Source organism: Chanodichthys erythropterus, chromosome 18 (genome assembly GCF_024489055.1).
Source record: "Chanodichthys erythropterus isolate Z2021 chromosome 18, ASM2448905v1, whole genome shotgun sequence".
NCBI classification, from domain to species: domain Eukaryota; kingdom Metazoa; phylum Chordata; class Actinopteri; order Cypriniformes; family Xenocyprididae; genus Chanodichthys; species Chanodichthys erythropterus.
In genome coordinates this window covers 23446591-23467798 of record NC_090238.1, presented here as the reverse complement: position 1 = coordinate 23467798, position 21208 = coordinate 23446591, and the positions used below count along the sequence as shown (strand labels likewise).

The 21208-nt window shown below is 37.6% G+C and overlaps 1 protein-coding gene across 1 annotated transcript; it reads left to right on the top strand.

The window, feature by feature from the left end:
* Positions 1–3232: 3232 nt before the first annotated feature.
* Positions 3233–13501, top strand: slc16a9a (solute carrier family 16 member 9a). The gene is made up of 6 exons (XM_067367481.1): positions 3233–3656; positions 4022–4263; positions 7676–7819; positions 8754–8849; positions 10679–11563; positions 11733–13501. Exons 2-6 carry the CDS (start codon positions 4059–4061, stop codon positions 11939–11941), a joined length of 1539 nt encoding a protein of 512 aa, XP_067223582.1. The 5' UTR covers positions 3233–3656; positions 4022–4058; the 3' UTR covers positions 11942–13501.
* Positions 13502–21208: the final 7707 nt, after the last annotated feature.

Sequence of the window (21208 nt, the reverse complement as noted above, 5' to 3'; positions counted from 1 at the left end):
AATTATAATACAATTAAAATATAATAATAAAAAAAAAATTATAATATGATCTGCTGCTGACCTGTTTAGGGATATGAATGGAATGGCAAAGCAAGACTGCAAACATCAGGAGATGCTGTATGTGTAAGCAAGTCAATAACAGAGTATGAGGGGAGGGGGTGACGGGATATCGCAGAGGTCGCCCAAGGTTTGTGTTCTCCTGCCATGCTAGTCAAGTTGAAAAACTCTTGAGTCAGCACTCTTGAAAGAGGAAGCGAAAAGTCATAGAAAACAGGAGATCATGTCACACTCACAGCTTTTGTTTAACCAATTTCCTCTAATTCCACAGCACAGGTTTGATGCTGCTCTCATTACACTTCCTCTGAAATGGGACAAATCTTGGTTTCCAAGAAAAACTTCTTTAAAAAAAAAAAAAAAAAGCTTTTAATAAGAATGGCATTCAATATTAATTAAAATGACAGCAAACAAAACAAAATTAAACCAAAAGCAATTTCATGAGTCTGCTCTGACCCTCTTGTGGAGAAACATCAATAAACTTAAAGCTATGTACTGTAGCAGTCAAAAGTTTGGACACACTCGACTTTTTAACATTTCTTATGATCTTAAAGACCTTTGTAGTTTTGTTGACAAATATAAATAGTTTTTCTATGAATTTATTATTATTAAATATTTAATTTCATAATCACACCGTTCTTTCGGAGAACTGGCCTCCCGACTGAGCCTTTTTTCTCCATTCTGTCACCTGATGGAGTTTGGGTTCTTTGCCCCTGTTGCCCCTGACTTGCTTAGTTGGGGACACTTAAAGCTACGGTCCGTAATTTTGCCTCTTTGTCGCCATCTCTGTTTGAGACCTGCAATTGCATTTATTTGCAGAATTATCATCTTTATGTGGGTTGTGTATCGGCACGGCACCTCAGCGCGGATGAATCTAATGTTTGCGGATTAATCTAATGTTTGCTGTCAGTCACCGCAACGGTGTGGATAATACTTTGGAATCACAGATTGTAGTCTTGGAAGTATGACCAAAATAAGAATTTTCACTGGAGAATGTCACTTTTGTTCTGACTGAGTGAAAAAAAAAAACATTACAGTAAATCGCGCTGACAATGGTGAATAAATCTAACGATCGTTTATCATGTCAAACTGTGCAAATTATTATTATTGTTATACTTTAGTCTCAAATTGTTAATGTTAACAACATCAGCATTGCGTGACTGTGTATTTAGTGTGTATTAGCGTTACCTGTAGATTTCAATTTCTGTACAGTAAAATCACTACGTTAATTCGTCATATACAATCCACTATCAAAATGATAAGTTTAAGGCTATAAATAAATAAATATATATATATATATATATATATATATATATATATATATATATATATATATATATATATATATATAATTAAATATTTAGATCTGCCTCACATGCTATATAGCCTAGTTAGCTGGGACTCCTTCTTTATGTATACAGACGTGACGCAAAGACAAACGGTGACATGCTCGAATTTCCCGCGGAAACCCACCAGTACCACCCAAATTACAAAACACTGTTACAAGCTTACCGTTGTGAATCGGGCTAAGGTAAGGAGATCGTTTTGAACACTAACTGGTTATGTACTTGCTCAAAAATTGATTTTGATCATTTTTAACCAAAAAAAAAAAAAAGTTATGGACAGCAGCTTTAATATTCAACAATATCTGCTTTACAATGGAACTGCATCAACACACTGAACTGACTTCAGCTTCATTTTCCTGTTATCATTGTAAATTTGCTTTGAAACAACCTTTATTGTATAAAGCGCTATATAAAATAAAGGTGACTTGACTTGATTTTGGCTAAAAAGAAAAAATGGGCCAGAGAGGGAAGGAAAAACAACTGAAAGACTAGAATGCATGGGAACTAGCTACTTCAAGATTGTTGGAAAAGCATCCCAAGTGGCTACTTGTGAAGTTTTGAGAGATTGCCAAGAAGCGTTGGTAGAATTGATAGTAACGGCAAGTACATTCAAGTATTTAAAACAAAATACTTGTTTCATAGATGACTGATGAATTTGCTATAATTCCTAACTGTGCAAAACAGTATTAATAGACTTAATTAGGTGTGTTTGGACTGGTACAGATGCTCTGTCCATCATGTCAAGTGCTGTGTTTTCTTATTAAGAATATTTTTTAATCCAAATGTAATCTAGAGCCAAGCACATGTTCCTTCCAGAAGTATCCCATTGGCTTCCCAGATCTCTGCGGGCTGCAGTCACGCTGCATAATAAGAGATGTTGTCCAAAAAGGTGATATGAGGCAAATGCAATTAACTGTTCTGTTCTGTCTTTTTTGTTCCCTCTCTTTTCATGTCAGAGAGGATTACAGAGTCAGGGTGGGGGAAGACTGTACTTCTCGTTTTATGTGTGTGTGGGAACGAGTACAAGCATAAGGCAGGAACAGGATCTCGGTGGGCTTAAAGCCCAAGCCGTCTAACCCTCACGCACTCACCCAGCACAAAAGTTCAGCCGACCACCCAGAGAGGAGAGACAGAATGGTGGGAAGAAGTTTTTAATCTAGTCCTAACAGAAGTCTAGTCCTATGAAGTTTTCTCTAGGAGCCAGTGTAAACATGTCCTTCAATAACTTATAATAGCTCTGGCATCAAACAGATTTCATTATATGTACTGCCTACAAATAAGTGAGTTATAGTAACATAGTGGTCCAAACCTTTTGTGATGCCAAACTCCTATAGATTATAATGAAAATGAGTGTGCTCATCACACAAGCAGGTGCAGGATTTTTATTTTAAAAATGTGCACATTACTTTAGAGATGACATTAGACATAACCTTGACATGAATTCAGATGTCCAAAGATTTACTCTAAAGACAGTTCTTTATTCATAATTTTCCCTTTATAATATAAGTTTATATAAAATAGTAATATAAATAATAAAAAAGTAATTTAAAATTGCAGAATATGTATGTGATATGATATATGTCCAGAGAGTCTCAGTTGTAGGCCTATACTTCATGAACTATAAGGAGCTGATGTTTCACTTTCAGCATAGGGAATGTAGTTTTATAATATTGATGCTATGCTATATTAATAATGTATTATAATTAATTGTATTTTTTTTATTTTAAAATGTTAATTTACATAACAATAATAATAATAATTATTATACCAGCATCCTGGGACGCGATATAAAATACTAGACTCAATCGCTCTTCTTGCCAGTTGATCGTACAGTTGATCTCACAAGTCTGGCCGGTGAAAACAGCTTCAAACCGGTTAGTTATTTCACGAGATAGAAGGGCGCGTGTTGAGAAAATGAGAAACTTCAGCACTCTTCCGTTGCACCGCTCTGCGCGCGCCGGAGAGAGAAAGATGCATCCGCGCGCTCCAAACGGCACCAGTTCTCCTCGCGACTGCAGGATTTTATCTATGTTATGGACGAATATAAAGAAAACAGGGCGATAAGAAGGCAGTCCGGTCTGTGGTCTCTCCACCTTCGAGGTGTGGTCTGTATCCAGAAGCGTTTAAAACTTTGCGGCGCGCGTTGCTGATCTCGAGAAGGTATTCAGCAAAGAATCACGTGAGACTGGCCTGGTTTACCAGGCACGAGCGGTTCAGCACACCGCTCTCTGCAAGCAAGAGCAACATCCACCTGCCGTAAGTATCACAGCTTTTAAATTTTTTTAATTTTCTCATCTTGTTCGAGTTGACAAATAACATTCACCTGAACTACATTATATGGACTTTAAGATTTATTTGAAAATGCAAAAGTGGACGTTGTAGGTGCAGTAACTTGCCAACTAATTTTAATTACATTTTAGCTTTTTTTTGTATAAAGTTATTGCCTAAAAAGGTATTTGTATATCAAAATTAAATAGGGTATTGCAATACATATAGAATTCCTGCAAGAATATTATTTAAATTAGTTTTGCATAAATTATAGTATGTCACACTGCTGTCACTGCTTGACTTGTGACACCTTCCTAGGCTATTATCATATGTTTCACAATTTCTTTCTGCAGGCCCCTGTGTGAAGTCAGTGTAAGATCAGTGCTGAGAATGGGTGCTGTAAAGGGTGAGGGTGCATTGGATGGTGGATGGGGATGGATGATTGTGTTGGCCTCCTTCATGGCCCAGTTCCTGTCATTAGGATCCCCCCAGTCTGTTGGGGTGTTGTACCCCGAGTGGCTCAGTGCCTTCCAGGAAGGAAAAGGCATGACGGCGTGGGTCGGATCTATGGTGTCTGGTGTGGCACTCATCACCAGTGAGTACAACTGATCATTTCTCTCTTGTGTGTGTGTGTGTGTGTGTATACCTGGTTTTCCATGTTACCAAATGTCCCCACAAGTAGTTTTTGACTTTGGCATTTTTTGGTCCCCATGAGGAAAACAGCTTATAAACCATACGAAATGAAGTTTTGTTTGAAAATGCAGAGAGTTTTCTTTGGTGGGTATGGTTAGGGGATAGACTATACAGTTTCTACAGTATAAAAAGCATTATGTCTATGGAAAGTCTCCATAAAACATGGAAACCAGTGTGTGTGAGAGAGAGAAAGAGGGAGATAAAGAAAGTGAACAGGTTTCCTAATAAAAAGCAGCATGTGCAAACAGAAAGAGTCCCTTTGCTGTTATGTAATGCACATTATAACACATGCTGACAAATGGGTTCTCACTTCCTAGCTTTTTTTTTGTTTGTTTGTTTGTTTTTTAACTCAGCAAGCCAAATTTTGTAATATAAGTTTCACTTTTATTTTTTCTTCTATTGGCAAATATTATTTTCTTTGTTTTTTTTTTTATCTGTAATATTTCATGCAATTTCTTCTCAACTAAAATATGTTGTTTTAATATTCTTTACCTATCTGAAATGGAAAACAAGCCAAAAAAAATCTTAAGATAATTCAAGAGCTAAAGTATATAGCTCAAACCTGTTTCTTTGTTTAATCGGACATAGAAATCACACACACTAAAATACAGCATGGCTCTTTATTCACATAGCATGCTGACTCATTGTTCTAATCCCCTGTCCCATGAAAAGACATGCTGACAGATAGAGTAATTATCTACTTGTTTACAGTGCAGATGTTTATATTAGTAGGTCATTGCTGTCTGCGTTGCAGGTGTCAAATGGACAGAAGAACATCTTCTAAACTTTACCTACAAGAGAGAGAGAGAAAATGGCAGAAAGATAGAAACATGGTCAAGCAGTCTAAGTTTGGCTGGTTTGCAAGTTAGCCCCTGGTGGTAAATGCCATAATCTGGTTATCAAATGATGCCTTTTAAGTTAAGCTGTCAATTATTTTTTTACAGTAACATTGCTTTACCATTCGTGAAGAGTTTGCAGTTACTGACATTAATGGGAATGCTAACAAAGAGCTCTCTTATAACATAAAACGGATGGGGAAAACATTGTGTTCTGAAGACAAGAAAGACAACCCTCTCTCAACTTTCATGAGCTACAGTAAAAGTTCACAGCGACTGAATGCGTGTGAGTGTAAATGTGTCTGTGCATGTTTGGGTTTTGGAGGTGTCAGGTTTTGTTTACAGACATAGCTGTGTAGTCTATCGTCATGAGAAGGAAAGTCTTGACTGGACAGAACTGGCAGGGACATGGGTGTGTATGTGAGGACATGAGCATGTGTTTGTGTGCCCTGGTCATGCTGATTCAGAAGTGGAGAGTTGTTTATGGCCTGTGAAACACACACACACACACACACACACACACACACACACACACACACACACACACACACACACACACACACACACACACACACACATCAGTACTGTCTAGATGTCAAAGATTCTCTGAATAATTCCTGATTAGACACACTCTGGGAAAGAGCTATGGGGAAAACAGCAGATAGTTGCCCTTTCCATTGGCTATTTTATAGTTTAATTTCTCATTATGTTGGATAGAGTATTGGTTATTATGGGTTGGGTGGTTTTGATTCAGCTTTGAGTTGTCCATTCATACTGATAAAGCTGGTCATCTGAAACTAGTGTAGTGTAGGTCAACATTCGATTGGCTGGTGTTTTTGTAATCGTAAGTGTGTTTGAGGGCATTTGGCAGCGATGTTAGGGGATATAAAGTATCCCATACCAGACAGTACAAAACTTAATGCCCCATCAAAATAAAGACAGGGAAATTATTTAGTGTGGATGGCACAAACACACACTGTTCAGACATTTTGGCCATATTAGGAACAACACAGTGCTGAGTCATTTGTTATTTCTAATCATAGATAGATAGAAAAACACATTCACTTCACTACTTAAGTTTAAGAGTGTCTATTTTAGTATATGTTAATACAGAGATTGAATGAGGGTGCCCTTTACAGATTAATAGGACAGAAGGGCTGTACATCCTGTGAGGGGTCTTATAACGTGTTACCAATAATTTAGTTTTCAGGTTAAAGGTGCCCAAGAACATGTTTTCAAAAGATTTAATATAAGTCTTAGGTGTCCCCTGAATGTGTCTGTGAAGTTTCAGCTCAAAATACCCCATAGTTTTTTTTTTTAAATACATTTTTTTAACTGCCTATTTTGGGGCATCATTATAAACGCGCCGATTTATGCAGTGCGGCCCCTTTAAATCTCGTGCTCTCTGCCCGCGGAGCTCGTGTTTGCCTTAAACAGCTATAAACAGCTAATATAACCCTCAAAATGGATCTTTACAAAGTGTTCGTCATGCAACATGTCTAATCGCATAAGTATGGTATTTATTTGAATGTTTACATTTGATTCTGCATTGATTGTGCTCCGTGGCTAACGGCTAATGCTACACTGTTGGAGAGATTTATAAAGAATGAAGTTGTGTTTATGCATTATACAGACTGCAAGTGTTTAAAAAATGAAAATAACGACAGTCTTGTCTCCGTGAATACAGTAAGAAACGATGGTAACTTTTAACCACATTTAACAGTACATTAGCAACATGCTAACGAAACATTTAGAAAGACAATTCACAAATATCACTAAAAATACCATGTTATCATGGATCATGTCAGTTATTATTGCTCCATCTGCCATTTTTCGCTATTGTCCTTGCTTGCTTACCTAGTCTGTTGATTCAGCTGTGCACATCCAGACATTAATACTGGCTGCCCTTGTGTAATGCATCGATCATGGGCTGGCACATGCAAATATTGGGGCGTACACCCCGACTGTTACGTAACAGTCGGTGTTATGTTGAGATTCGCCTGTTCTTCGGAGGTCTTTTAAACAAATGAGATTTATATAAGAAGGAGGAAACAATGGAGTTTGAGACTCACTGTATGTCATTTCCATGTACTGAACCCTTGTTATACAACTATGCTGAGGTAAATTCCATTTTTGAATCTAGGGCACCTTTAAGCTTTTATTGGCAAGCTTAAGGTGCATTTGTGTTGCCTATGCATTGGTGCCTACACTGAAAATAGTGTATAATTAAAATAACTGCAAGGTAAATAACATACATTCAGTGATACAATAATTCAAGACCAAATAAAAAAAATAAGAGTACAAATAACAAGCATCAAAAATAAAAGTCTGTGTGGAAGGCAAAGACATTCAATTGTGTGCTGCTACAGCACAGCAGCTTAACTCCATTGTGCTTTGTTTTTCTTTGTAGATCCTTTATCAGATTTTTTTGTGTTGTTTGCATTCAGTAAGATTCTGTTCCTGTGTCTCTCTTTGTAGGCCCGGTGTGCAGTGCCTGTGTGGATAATTTCGGTGCACGGCCAGTTACTGTCTTCAGCGGTGTGATGGTGGCCGGCGGTCTGATGCTGAGCGCTTTTGCTCCGAGTGTCTCTTTTCTCATCTTCTCCTATGGCATTGTCGTCGGTAAGAAAATGAAAGCATCATTAGCATTGATTGAATGCTGGTATTGAGAAACAGATGTGTTTGTGTCTGCTTTTTGACCTTCAAAGCTTATGTGAACATGTGAGTCTACGTGTGAATGCCCTGTATTAGTAGGCACATCCTGACTTTGCAGAGTTAGACACGTTCCTGGGTCAACATATTTTGTTGATCCTGGAACAACATTGCTCTTCGAAAATTTTATGCTAACCATATCCCTACCCCTAAACCTAACACTACTCGTAAGTTATCACTAAAATCAGAGGGAAATTATAGCTGAATAACACTGATGTAGAAGCACTTACCCCTGGTTGTAAGCCTGAACTTGACATAAACTGTAAACTTGTCCCTCAAATCTGACTGGTTGATTGGAATGTTGTTCCAGGATAAAAAAGGATGTTGATCTAGGAACATGTTGCACTTTCTGAAATCAGGTTCTGTGTATTGGTCGAGAGTGATGTGTGTATGATGTATGTGTTTGTGTGTATGATTGATAGTAAGTGCTAAATAGTTTGCTTATGTCAGATGCATATGTTGGAGTGTTTGTGACAGGGTTGCTTTTATGATAATATAACATTCACTGACAGTTTAGAATTTGAAACCATGGTACCATCACTGTTTACAGTGCCGACCCCTCCTCTGAACACACACACACACAGAAATGTACTATCCACAAATACCATTGCATATTCAGTTCAGTGGTGTTACTTTACTTACACCAGAGTTAATATACTCAGTGTTTACGTACTGTTTTTTTAGGGTATCTTTATTCTATTCTATTCTATAAAAAACAATGGCGACAAGGCCTTTAGTGCATGTGTGTGTGCGTATATATAATTGACATTAAAGATATAGTTGCAGAGATTTTAAATGTTTAAATATAGTTATGAAATGCTACATTCATGTTTTTTTGTTTAAGGCATGGGCTGCGGACTTGTCTATGCTGCCACATTGACCATAACCTGCCAATACTTTGACAAGAGGCGTGGCCTAGCACTGGGCATTGTTACCACAGGTGGGGCCTTTAAACTCTTTGAATGTAACTGCCCTTTATGGAATGAAATGTGTATTTTGATATTTTCTCTCTCAAAGTTTTTTTAGTATTATTTGTTTTTCAACACAAATCAGATTGAGCAATCCCTCTTTCAAAGGAAGCATTGTCTTTAAATAAGTCTTTGAAACATTTTATCCCTTTGTCAGACCAACTCTTAAATGATCTATCCTGCATCGAAGGCAAAAAAAAGTAATTACGAGCAATAGGGCTAAGAAGAGAGGAAAATCCTGAAAGCCAAATTATTTTCTTAAAGGGATAGTTCACCCAAAAATGAAAATTTGATGTTTATCTGCTTACCCCCAGTGCATCCAAGATGTAGGTGACTTTTTTTCTTCAGTCGATCACAAATGATGATTTTTAACTGCAACCGCTGCCGTCTGTCAGTCAAATAATGGCGGTTGATGGGAACTTCATCTATAAGAGTGAATAAACCTTGCTTAGACAAATCCAAATTAAACCCTGCGGCTCGTGACGACACATTAATGTCCTAAGACACGAAACGATCGGTTTGTGTGAGAAACCGAACAGTATTTATATAATTTTTTACCTCTAATACACCACTATGTCCAACTCCGTTCAGCTTCCGGCTAGTGAGGTCAGATCGCGCTCTGACAACGGAAGTGATGTCTCGCACTCATTGAAGTATATGGGCGAGACATCACTTCCGTCACCAGAACGCGTTTTTTGACCTCACTAGCAGGAAGCTGAATGGAGTTTGACATAGTGGTGTATTAGAGGTAAAAAATTATATAAATACTGTTCGGTTTCTCACACAAACCGATCGTTTCGTGTCTTCGGACATCAATGTGTCGTCACGAGCCGCAGGGTTTAATTTTGATTTGTCTAAGCAAGTTTTATTTACTGTTATAGTTGAAGTTCCTATCCACTGCTATTATTTGACTGACAGACGGCAGCGTTTGCAGTTAAAAATCATAATTTGCGTTCGACTGAAGAAACAAATTCACCTACATCTTGGATGTACTGGGGGTAAGCAGATAAACATCAAATTTTCATTTTTGGGTGAACTATCCCTTTAACTGAGTTCAAATCTTCAGTGTTGTTAGGGCAGTGGGTAAAAAAGTCTGAGGATTCTAAATAAAAAGCAATAGATTGTCTGCATATAAAGTTACCTTATGCTCTACATCACCACTGGTAACTCCAGTAATCTGCTGACTAGAGCAATTGCTTAAGGCTCAATGGCTAAAGCGAATAATAATGGGCTTAAAGGACAGCCCAGTTGAATCCCATGGTACAAATTAAATGGTCTAGAGTACAGAATATTGGTCAGGACTACTGCAGAAGGAGCACTATATACAGTAATAATTTAATCGGCCATATCCAATTTTTTTCAAAACTAAAAAATGGTACTCCTACTCAACCCTATCAAATGCCTTCTAAAGAGACCAAACACTCACAGTGGAATAGCTTGTTGCTCAGAATATAGAACATTAAGTAAACAGCGGATATTGAAAAAAGTTCGGCAATTCTTTATAAACCTTGTTTGATCATTGGAAACAATATTGGGGAGGACATCTTCAAGCCTTGAGGCAAGAGCCCATATATAATAATATTTCATTGATACCTTAATTTGTATCAAATCATTTTTTGCTTTGGCAAATTTAGTGGAAAATAAATGCATAAAGAGTTTTTTAAACTTTGATTAGATGTGGAGCAGATAGCAAAAAAAAAAAAAAAAGATTCACAGATTCAGTAGATTCTGTATAGTTATGTTCTACTTTTAGATGATTTTTCAGAATGGGTCAGATGATATTTCTTTTCATTCTTCTCAGGTACAAGTGTGGGTGGGTTCACTTACGCCACACTCCAGAATGAGCTCATTGAGTTGTTTGGATTGGAGGGCTGCCTGCTTATCGTTGGAGCGCTGGCGCTCAACCTGATGGCATGTGCTGGGCCAATGCGACCTATGAACTTACCTGGTTACTACCTAAAACAGAGAGCTGCTCTACAGCGTACAGAGGAACCAGAACCACTCTACACCAAACCAACTGCCATTATCATTGACTCTGGCTCAGATCTCAAAACCACACCCGGCTCGGCCAATAACATAGCCGCCATTAAGCTGTTGATCACCAAGGAATCCACAGAGCTGCAAGAGAGTGAAGGGGAAAGAAATGGCAGGATATTGTCCTGTTCAATAGTAGCACGAGCCATTAAGAAGTGTATGCGTCCCTATAGACGGTACATGTCCGAGACTATAGAGCTCCTACAGGACCGTGTCTTCATGGCTTTCTGCATTGCCATTTTTTTGTTCAGCTTAGGGGCATTCCCACCTGTTCTCTTCATGGAGGACGTAGCCCAGAGCGAGGGGCTTATCGATGGGATTGCACTAATACCCCTCGTCTCAATCGTTGCAATGACAACTGGCATTGGTAAGCTGGTCCTGGGTGTGCTGGCAGACATGCGATGGGTAAACAGCCTGTACCTGTATGCCCTGACGCTGACAGGCACAGGTTTGACTCTGCTGCTCATCCCAGTGTCTAAGAGCTACCTGGCTCTGCAAGTTTTGTCGGCCATGGTTGGATTTTTCTCAGGGAACTGGTCTCTCACGTCCTACATCACTACCAAGATAGTGGGCATGGAACGACTCAGTCATGCTCATGGCATTCTCATGTGCTTCGGAGGGTTTGGAATCACGCTTGGGCCACCTGTTGTAGGTAAGAATATTCTTCACAAGTAAGAATAATCAACACAAGATGAGTAATAAAGAAAAAAGCAAATATATTTTCTTGGTTGGCTCCACCAATAAAGTGATATCTCACCACAGGTAGTTTTCAAACTACCCTGCTCTTTTACTGATGTCGTCTCCATTTTCTTTTCTTATAGGTTGGTTCTTCGACTGGACTCAGTCATATGACCTGGCGTTCTACATAAGTGGCACTTGTGTTTTAGTGTCTGGTTTGTTTCTGTTCTTGGCCACGCTGACTTGCTGGAACAGGACGATGGAGGAAGGAGATTCTTCTCCAGAAGAAGACATCAACACTTCGCAGCAAAGGCACACTCTTGATTGTGACAAAGTAGCCTCTGTGGCATGAAAAATATTTCCAAGGTCTAAAACTGAACTTGGCCTTAACATTCTGTTGAACGTAGAAGCTTGTCTTCCTTTTCTTACAGTTTTCATACCTGGTGATTAGACTGATATTTTGCCAGGTGACTTCTCATGGTGCCAAACTTTTTCTTTGGTTCAATATGATATATATATTTTTTTATACATTTCCCACAAACCCTGTCATTTTTGAGAGGGTGTATTATTTTTTCTTAGATGCTTATAAAGGCGGCCTCATTTTTGAGGCTTATATTGATATCAGAAATTGTTTGCGAATAGTATATTCAGTAGATTGTTTACTGGACACAGATGCTTTTTTGTAGACCTTGATCACTTGAATTGTTGCTTTACTTTCTGAGATGAATGGTCTCGCTGAGTTGTACATGGATATCACCAACTGTTAATATATACAATAGTTTCCATTAATGAGAACATTTCTGATTGAAGGCTGCAGAGAATTATAGGATGTGTGAATAGGGCTTTTTACTGCACCATCCAGATCCAAAGATTTCTTTCATTATTTCTGGAGTGACAAGGACTTGAAACAAAGAGGAAATGCACTTTAATGCACTCTTTTAAATAGTCAGTAACTGCACATTATTTTCCTACTTTTTGTCACCTCTTTTTTTATTTGCAACAGCCTTCCTGCATATCATCTCCTTTTATTGTATGTAATACCAAAGTGACACAATCAGTTTCACCTGGTAGAGAAAGGCTTTATTTTGAAATGTATTTACTTCAGCCACATTTGATTTTAAGACATACCTCAGCATTTTCGGTATCTCTAATTGTTATTAATTTAGAAATACAAGAATATGCTGATGAAAATTACAGAAAAAAACCCCAGAAAGACAGTGTTGGATTCTGTGACTGCAATGTTTATGTGTGCACCTGGTAATACAGAGTCATCCTCCACATTTGTTCAACAGGCTGGTACCTGACAACATTATGTCTTATATTACTGTATATTTGAAATGCCAGTGTCATTATTTCATATGTCAGTATATGTTTTAGAACCATCATATATTATGTATAAATATTTGCAAAATAATGTTAAAAAAGGCCACTACACATTTGACTAAAGACTTGCTTTGAGTCTTGAGTGAACATTTGACAAGGTGTAAAATAATTTATAAAGTGTAACACTGTCCCCCATATATGATGTGCCTGTCTTTTTCATTTATTTCAGTGTGTTTGTTTTGTACCATACTGTTTGTTGATTTTTAAGTGACAATAAAAAGATTTGATTCAATTCTATGAAGCAGCAATGGCTAATCAATCTTAAGAGTTGATAGTTTTCCAGTTTTGGTAGAATTATTGTAATTAGTCACCTTATAGTTGGACATTTGGCCTTCAATGTACAAGGAGAAACATAAAACATCTACTGTCAACTGTGAAATCCCATTTCATCACTGACCTTTACAACCTTGTACTTTTCACTATTTTTTTTCTGTACAGGACAGATAAATGTGTGTGTGGGTCAGGTTTTGTCTACATTGTGGGGACCAAATACAAAAACTTTAAAGACTGCAGTTCAGTGACCCTACAAATTATTAGAATTGCATCTAATATAGCTTCATTTTAAAAGGTGCACCAAGCTCCTCGCTCATGAACTGGTGGAACATGGCAGTACTTTCTGGATTTTTCAGTTAGTGTCTCAGGTTCCTTTGTTTAGTCTATAAAAAAGGGTGTTTCGATGCTTATTAAAATAAAACTTAAGATATCATCTGTCACAATAATGTAATATCTTTGACCTATGTTTATTTGTGGAATTTATTTACCAGTCGTATAAGCTTGTGTGTGTGTGTGTGTGTGTGTGTGTGAGAGAGAGAGAGAGCGAGAGAGAGAGATGCCCTTATGTATTTTTAATATGACTTAGATGGACAGTCTGGTCGCTCAGTAAACAAACCTATAAATACTTCCATGCTATTAATAATTTGGCTGGCCTCTGATACACCCTCTTGAGCACTTTGCCACAAACAAAAACAATATTGGCAGCCAATAATACATTGAAACACACATAAACTGATAAAGTTCAAACAAAATGTATGTTGAATACAGTTGAAATGTAATGTCTGTAGAAATATTATTATTAAATACAACATGAAATGCATGTATATTTACTTATACACATACATTTATACATACATATATAAATGTATATGTAAAGTATATATATATACCTCACTCCAGTCTGAACTATATATATATATAATTCATTAAATTAATTTGCAATTAATGTATATTTACTCATATATACACTAGTATATATAATGGTAAATATAGGCTACATTAAATTCATTTTATGTTATATGTATAAGCTGAGCAATAGCACCCTCTTTAGGATAGATGTACTGATTCAAGAGTGATGCCTGACAATGTGAATGAAAGCCACATCTTTTTCAAACATGAAGCTAGATAAGCCATTTGATTTTATTATGTTATTATAGACTTTAGCTATAAATAATTACCATAGGTGTGGGTCGAGCACCAACGGAAATGGTCGAGTATCCACGGAAAAACACGAAATATTCTCCATTCTTTTTGACGCAGGTTTAGTTGAGTAAGCGCAGCGGTGTGTTCGCACAGCATCTTGATAGACAGGAGATCAAAATTTCCTGCTGTTCCTCTGGTGAACAAAAGGGGGAGGCAGAGCTGAGCCGCTCGAGCTTAGAGAGTTTTCATGCGAGTGTTTGGGTGTTTTGTAAAGCTCTGATTAAAGTTATTTTAAGTCTTCTTTAAAAAGTACAATGATACAGAAACGAATATATTTCATGTATGTGTTTTTACTAAATGGAGTACTTAACGGAAATTCACTATAGTCGCATCATGTTCACTTAATCCTGTCAAACACAACAGTTTCACCACCTTTATTTCTTTTGTTTTATTTATTAACTAACAGTCTCAGAGCCGTAATCATGAACTGTTGTTTCGATTGGTAAATCAATGGTAGGTTAAACATTACAGGTGATGGTCACATTCAGGTCACATTGAGGTGCACCTTATAAGTTAATTCCGTGTTCACTTCGATTAACAACTGAAGAAAATTGTTGATGTTGGAGACAAGTATTATTGACAGGCGAACAGAACGTGAGAGACAGAGCAATCAGCCAATCAAAACAATGATAACATGACAGGCAGGCGGGCACTATAAGATCGACAATAGATATCATAATTTAATCTTATTTGTAGATTATTATTCTTAATATTATTATTCTATTATTTAAAGTGCCCCTATTATGCTTTTTCAGATATTCGCTTTTATGCAGTGTGTAATAGCAAAAGTCCCTTTAAGACAAGTCATTTCACTCGGCGGCCATCTTTGAAACGCCAAGTGCAGCTCCTATCTCTCTGAATGGGGAAACATCAAATTCTCCAAAGCTGTTTGCCAAGTTTTCAATTCAATTTCATATTTGAAATCAGGAATGAAATCTGACAACAACTGTCTCACAAATTTTGTTTCTAAACGCTCGCATCATGACAATTTTTTTTTTTTTTTTTGTATTTTTCAGGCTGCGTCTCATTTCGGAGGCGCGCTTCACTGTTTAGAAACCTTAGCTTCTATAATGGCCGCTACAGTGACACGATGACTTTACCAATCTTGGCAGTTGGCTCGCTGGAACGCACCAAGCCGATGGTCGGCCTTCAGGCAGTTTTTCTTCCAGTTTTCTCAGTGTGTTCCGCACCGTTGGCTGAAGTTGGTCCTCTTCGGCTTTTTTTCAGCCGATTCGAAATGTTGAATCGCCGTCGGAGCTCGTCGGTCCGTCGGGCCATCTGATCATTCTGATTGGCTGTTCAGATACTGCGACCTGCTGGTACGGAAAGGCATTTCATCTTGCGCAGGCACAGAATGGACGTGCTACTTGGCCGTCGGCTGTTTAGCGTTGGTTTGGTGTGTCAGGGCAACTTTGGACACAGACACTGCTGACGTGAGCCAACCTCGCAGTATGCTTTCGTCGCCACTAGTTCATCGGCATTGGCTTGGTGTGTTCTGTGGCCTTTATTTAGAAGGTGAGACTTATTCCGCCATATTGCGCATTGCACTTTTCTCCCATTCAAAACAATATGAGTAACTCGTCTTGTGTTATACTATAGTCTTTGGTAATAGCCAGCCTACAGCTGTTTGTGAATGTAAAAGGTCTGCAAAGTTTTAAAGATCAAAGTGCATGATAAAGTTATTGTCCAAAAAGAAAGAATCGATTCTGAACTGCCGAAACGATCAGTAATTCCCGGCTCACTTCCGTAACATTCATACGTAACATTCTACATTTGCATAATTGTCAACCTATGGCCTTCATTGGCTGCACGGGAACAACGTCAACTATGACACGCCCTCAAACACTGCAGCTGGTTCTGTTGTGTACATGTCCAGAAGACGTTTCCTTCACTTTAAAATCCAATTCTCTTTGTATACACTTCCAAAGGATGATGTGAAGAGTCAGTGGTTGAAATTATCACAGCGATACAATAGCTGTATATAACCATTTAACCATGTCAATGCGGGATTTGCAAAACGTTATTCCGTTAAAGATGGGACAGTAATCACTTTATTTGGACCAGCTTGCTCCTCATATTCACAGCCTGTAAGTATGAATAATTATTGATGTATATATTTTCTAACGGGTGTTCAAAATACGTAGTTTTGTGTTTTATATTGTATATACACCCAGTGAAGCTGTAGGTCTCCAGCTAACTGAAGCTATTACTGGTCTTTTCTCAATATGCGTTCTTCAGCAATCTTGTGTCCTTGGCTGCATCCGAAAACTGAAAAATGCTGCCTTCGGAGTATAGATGTATCCTTCGCTGTGTTTGATATCCCACAATCCTGTGCTTTCCATTCTGTGACAGTTGAGCTAAAAAATAAAGATGGCGTCTAAAAGTTGCAGTTGATGGTCAGTTTGTGTGTAAATTTATGTTTTTGACCATTGTTTACCACTTTTGATGTTATTTCTAGCGAGAAATTACTGTTGTAGTACTTAAATATTTGTTTAGTCATCACCAAAGATCACGCTATATTTTGCTGTAGATCATTAATCTGTTACCCTGCCTCAGAGATCTGTCTGTTTCGTGAGGTGCCTTAGTTTGTGAGTAAATACTGCCTGCAAAGTCACTGCCTGATAGGGCAGTGAGGCAACAAGTCAGCTGCTTAAGTTTTCGGATGCGGCACTTGTGTTCTCGCTCTACGTCAGCATTAATACTCAAGAACGCAAGTACAGAGGACGCATGAAAATACCCAGATTTGTTATTGATATTGAGGATGCATTGAATGCAGATTTGAGAGAATCGAACCATTAGAAATCCCAAAAGATGCTGTAGGCGGTCGACGTACTGCTCTGAAAGCTTTATCGTGTTTATTATAGGTATCGCAATATATTGATATTATTGGCAATAATCGTGATATTTAAAAATTGAAATATTGTTATGGTGTCATTAGAGGTGTTGCATTATACCGGTATTGGTGGTAATTGTGAAATTTAAGAAAAAAAAATTAATACCATTATCGTCCAACGTACCACCCGGAAGCCTGTGTTAAATTTATCGTTCTTACTTAAGAGCAAATACGTGATGGCTTGTGAAAGTTAACCTTTGTCTGTTTGTTTAGGTTCATTAAAAAAAAAAAAAAAAGTGCCTAAAATTGTGTAGATTAATGCAGATTTTTCTTACTACTTTGAGTATTGATAAAGGATGGAGTAAGATTGTTTTACAAACTTTAATGTTTCATCAGTCATTTACGCCCCATTGACATCCATAGTATGGAAAATAATACTATGGAAGTAATTGAGGCCCATCAACTGTTTGGTTACTGACATTCTTCAAAATATCTTCTTTTGTGTTTAGGTTTGGAACAACTTGAGGGTGAGTAAATGATGACAATTTCATTTTTGGGTGAACTATCCCTTGAGTCTTTGGATGAGTTATTTTAGAGTCTTTGAGAAATGAGATGATATGCAATGTATATTATCATAAAATGAAAGTGTTTTTTTGACCTTTGATGCATTTAAACCAAAATTAGGAACCTTTAAAATAGCATAAAAGGGGCAGTTTAAAGCAGAACTAATAAACCTTTTTACCTTCATAAATAGTCCTTACGATGGTTAATTGACTTGTAGTGGTGTGATTGAGGCATGCACTAACCCCCTCTGGCACATCTACGCCAGAAAACAGCACTTGCAAGTTGAGCTGCACCGAACCGACACAATCTCGCCTCATGTTCACGTTCATGCGAGAGTGACAAAATGCTTTACGGTAATTCAAAAACAATGTATATATTATGACTTTATAAGACACTTTCGAAAATTACCCACCTCCATCGAGATTTCTTGTACTGTATTTGCAAAACTACTGCGCTGGTGAGCGTTGTAGTCGTTGTAGTCCAGAGCTGCGCTTGGAGTATTTACGACAGTGTGATTCACTGAAGGAACCTGTAGGGGGAGCTTCGCAAATCTTACTGAGTTCCGCTTTAAAGTTTCCGCTTAGTAAATGATCGGCTGAACAACAAAACAAACACAGCAAACATATTAATTTATGTAATGTTATTAGGGGTGTAACATACTGTATGTACTCGTCCCGAACCGTCACGGTGCGGTGCATACAGTCAGACGATACAGTCAGTCACACACTCCAGTTCAGGGGGTGCGTGTGCGGTAATGCATTGTAGCCTAACTACTTTTAACCAGAATTAACAACCAATAATCGCAATAAGCTCTGTGTTTTGTTACTTTCGATAAGAAACAAAGTGTCATCTTTAAAATTCTGACCATTTTATCACGAAATTAAACAATGCCATTTTGACGCTTTTTTGATGTGGCGTAACAGATCGTTGTATAGGTGCCTCAGTTCAAGCGGCAGCACTGAGTGTTAGAAGGGTATAACTGCAGCCTGGAGATCTCCAAACGGGGGTGGGCAGGGGCGTAGTTTGTGGGGGGGATGGGGGGGGGAGGTAACCCCCCCAAAATTTCAACATGAAAATCATAGTAGATCAAATGAAAAATATGTAGAATTCGTTTATTTTATAACACTAATTTTGTTTCTAATCAAATGAGTTTGTCATAATAAATTAGACAAAAAAATACTCCCCCTCCATTGAACCGATTGGTAACGCCCAACCAATGCGCGTCGCACTTTCACCAAAACAACGTGAGTGGCGCTCTACTGTTTGAATGAGAAGGCACGGGTATTACCAAAAATGAAGAGAACCGCTGCCTGCCATATTAAACTGCTGGTCAAAGAGGGACGTTAAAAAGAATAAAGCATGTACTGAGAAGGAGGTATGAGAATATTGTGTAATACACTCCACATATATTTTAGCTAGCTAATCCAATTGCAATTTAGCCGTAACTATCAGTGTAACTGTAACCAGTTACCAAAAACTGTCTGTTTTCATTTTTCAATAGTGTCTGCAATTATCAATGACTAAAGTACTCACATCGGTGTTTGGTTTCTTCCTAAATTAATCTGACTTTTGAATGAATTGGCTGAATGAATGATTTAAGGAACGGTTGCCACCTACTGGCGGTTTCAATATTTAACATAATTTCTTTTTAGAATCACTCAATTTATGAGTATACATAAATTTCCTTAAGTTATGATAGATTAGATGGATAGAAAAGAAAAGAAATAAATTATCCAATAACGCTAAACAAAATTAAAAAAAAAAAATAATAATAATAACAGGCAGCAAACCAACGTTCAACCCCCCCAATGTTGAAACCAAATCTACGCCCTTGGGGGTGGGAACTCCAAAATAGGGCATGGCTTCCTCCCATTGACAGATAGGTACATGACACGCATGGGCAAAGTTTTCCCCCAATCCAGTTCAGCGCAAAATTCTCCCCACAGCTGATTCTACAGTGCTGATTTCCTACACAATGCTACAACAAATGCTATCCCCTAAACCTACACTACACCTGACCATAACCTGGAAATTGACTGCATGACGGGATTTGAGCTCAATAACGTGGTAAAGAAAGTTGCAGTTCAGGAGATAAGCAGTTAATACGATTATGCAATATGAGATCACCGAGCCAGGCATTTCTGTAACTACCCAACCGGACCTCACCAGACACCCTGTGAATCTCGAGCCCTGAGGCACCCCCATTGATTAAAACAAAGATATAGAGTAAAAACAGCACAGCACATGGGAGAGCTTGCGGGGGTTCCCGCTTATATCACTGAACGAAGGATCAAACTCCAGTCCAAACGCCACTAGCCACGAGACAAGACATCAACCCACATTATTTCAGCTATATAAAATAATCGTGTTCAACAGCAGAATTTGGCATGAAAAACTACATTACCCATGATGCTGTACAGAAAATTCCACCAATCAGAGAGACGATACGGAAAAAGATTTTGTTAGCTCTGCCCACTCCCATGAAGCGCTGCAAATGATGTAATCGAATTGGTCTCCCTACGCTCTCAAAATACTTAAATATTTGAATGTATATTTGAAAAATTGTTTTATTATATATTAGTTTTTATATTTCTTTATTTATTTATCTACTGTTTTTAATTTATGCTGTTTGCAATGCTTCATGAGATTGTAGTTCTTTCTAAAGCCGTTAAAACAGTTTTGTACCTTTATATTTTTGTATTTTACTTTTTTGCTTCAAATCAAAGTTTATAATTTTATGATTCACCTTGTAACTGGTTGGTTTGGTTCATGGCTTAGATTGCTTTAACAAAGATGTTTTTGAAATCCCTTTGGGGGAAATTAATGGAAAAAAATACTTCCGGAATGAACACTGCTAAAAAAAAAAAGTGGACGGGCACTGTTACACTCTAAGAGGACAGTTGATCAGTGAAAACCAATTTAAGCACCTAGAACAGATTTCAAGAGGAATGAAAAATGTTTTACAAACATTCATGACAGTGGTTGAAATAGTCCATGTGAAAATAACAATTGCTGATGTTTAGTTTTTGAATTCTCAGAAATATTATCCATCCCTATAAATTGTACACAGCCTACACCATATTTTGCTGCCAAAACAAAGTAGTGTGCATGCATGGCTGATTTAAAACCTTTCTGACTTAAATCTTACTATAAAAAATAAATAAAAGTATAATTCCTGGCCATTAGATAAAGTGCCAAAACAACATCAAGGCATGCATGACATCAGATCTAATATAAACTTAAAAATACATTACAATAGCCAATCATTTTAACCTATTTATGTGCTGACTTTCTATCACATTTACAAATAATAAACAGCACCAAATCAATTATAAGTAGTGAAAAAATACAGGCAAACAGATG

Excerpts from the sequence above, each read along its gene's own strand:
- slc16a9a (XM_067367481.1), top strand. The coding sequence starts at position 4,059 with ATGGGTGCTGTAAAGGGTGAGGGTGCATTGGATGGTGGATGGGGATGG. Across the intron at positions 4,264-7,675 it reads TGGTGTGGCACTCATCACCA|GCCCGGTGTGCAGTGCCTGT; the intron begins GTGAGTACAACT and ends CTCTCTTTGTAG. Across the intron at positions 8,850-10,678 it reads ACTGGGCATTGTTACCACAG|GTACAAGTGTGGGTGGGTTC; the intron begins GTGGGGCCTTTA and ends CATTCTTCTCAG.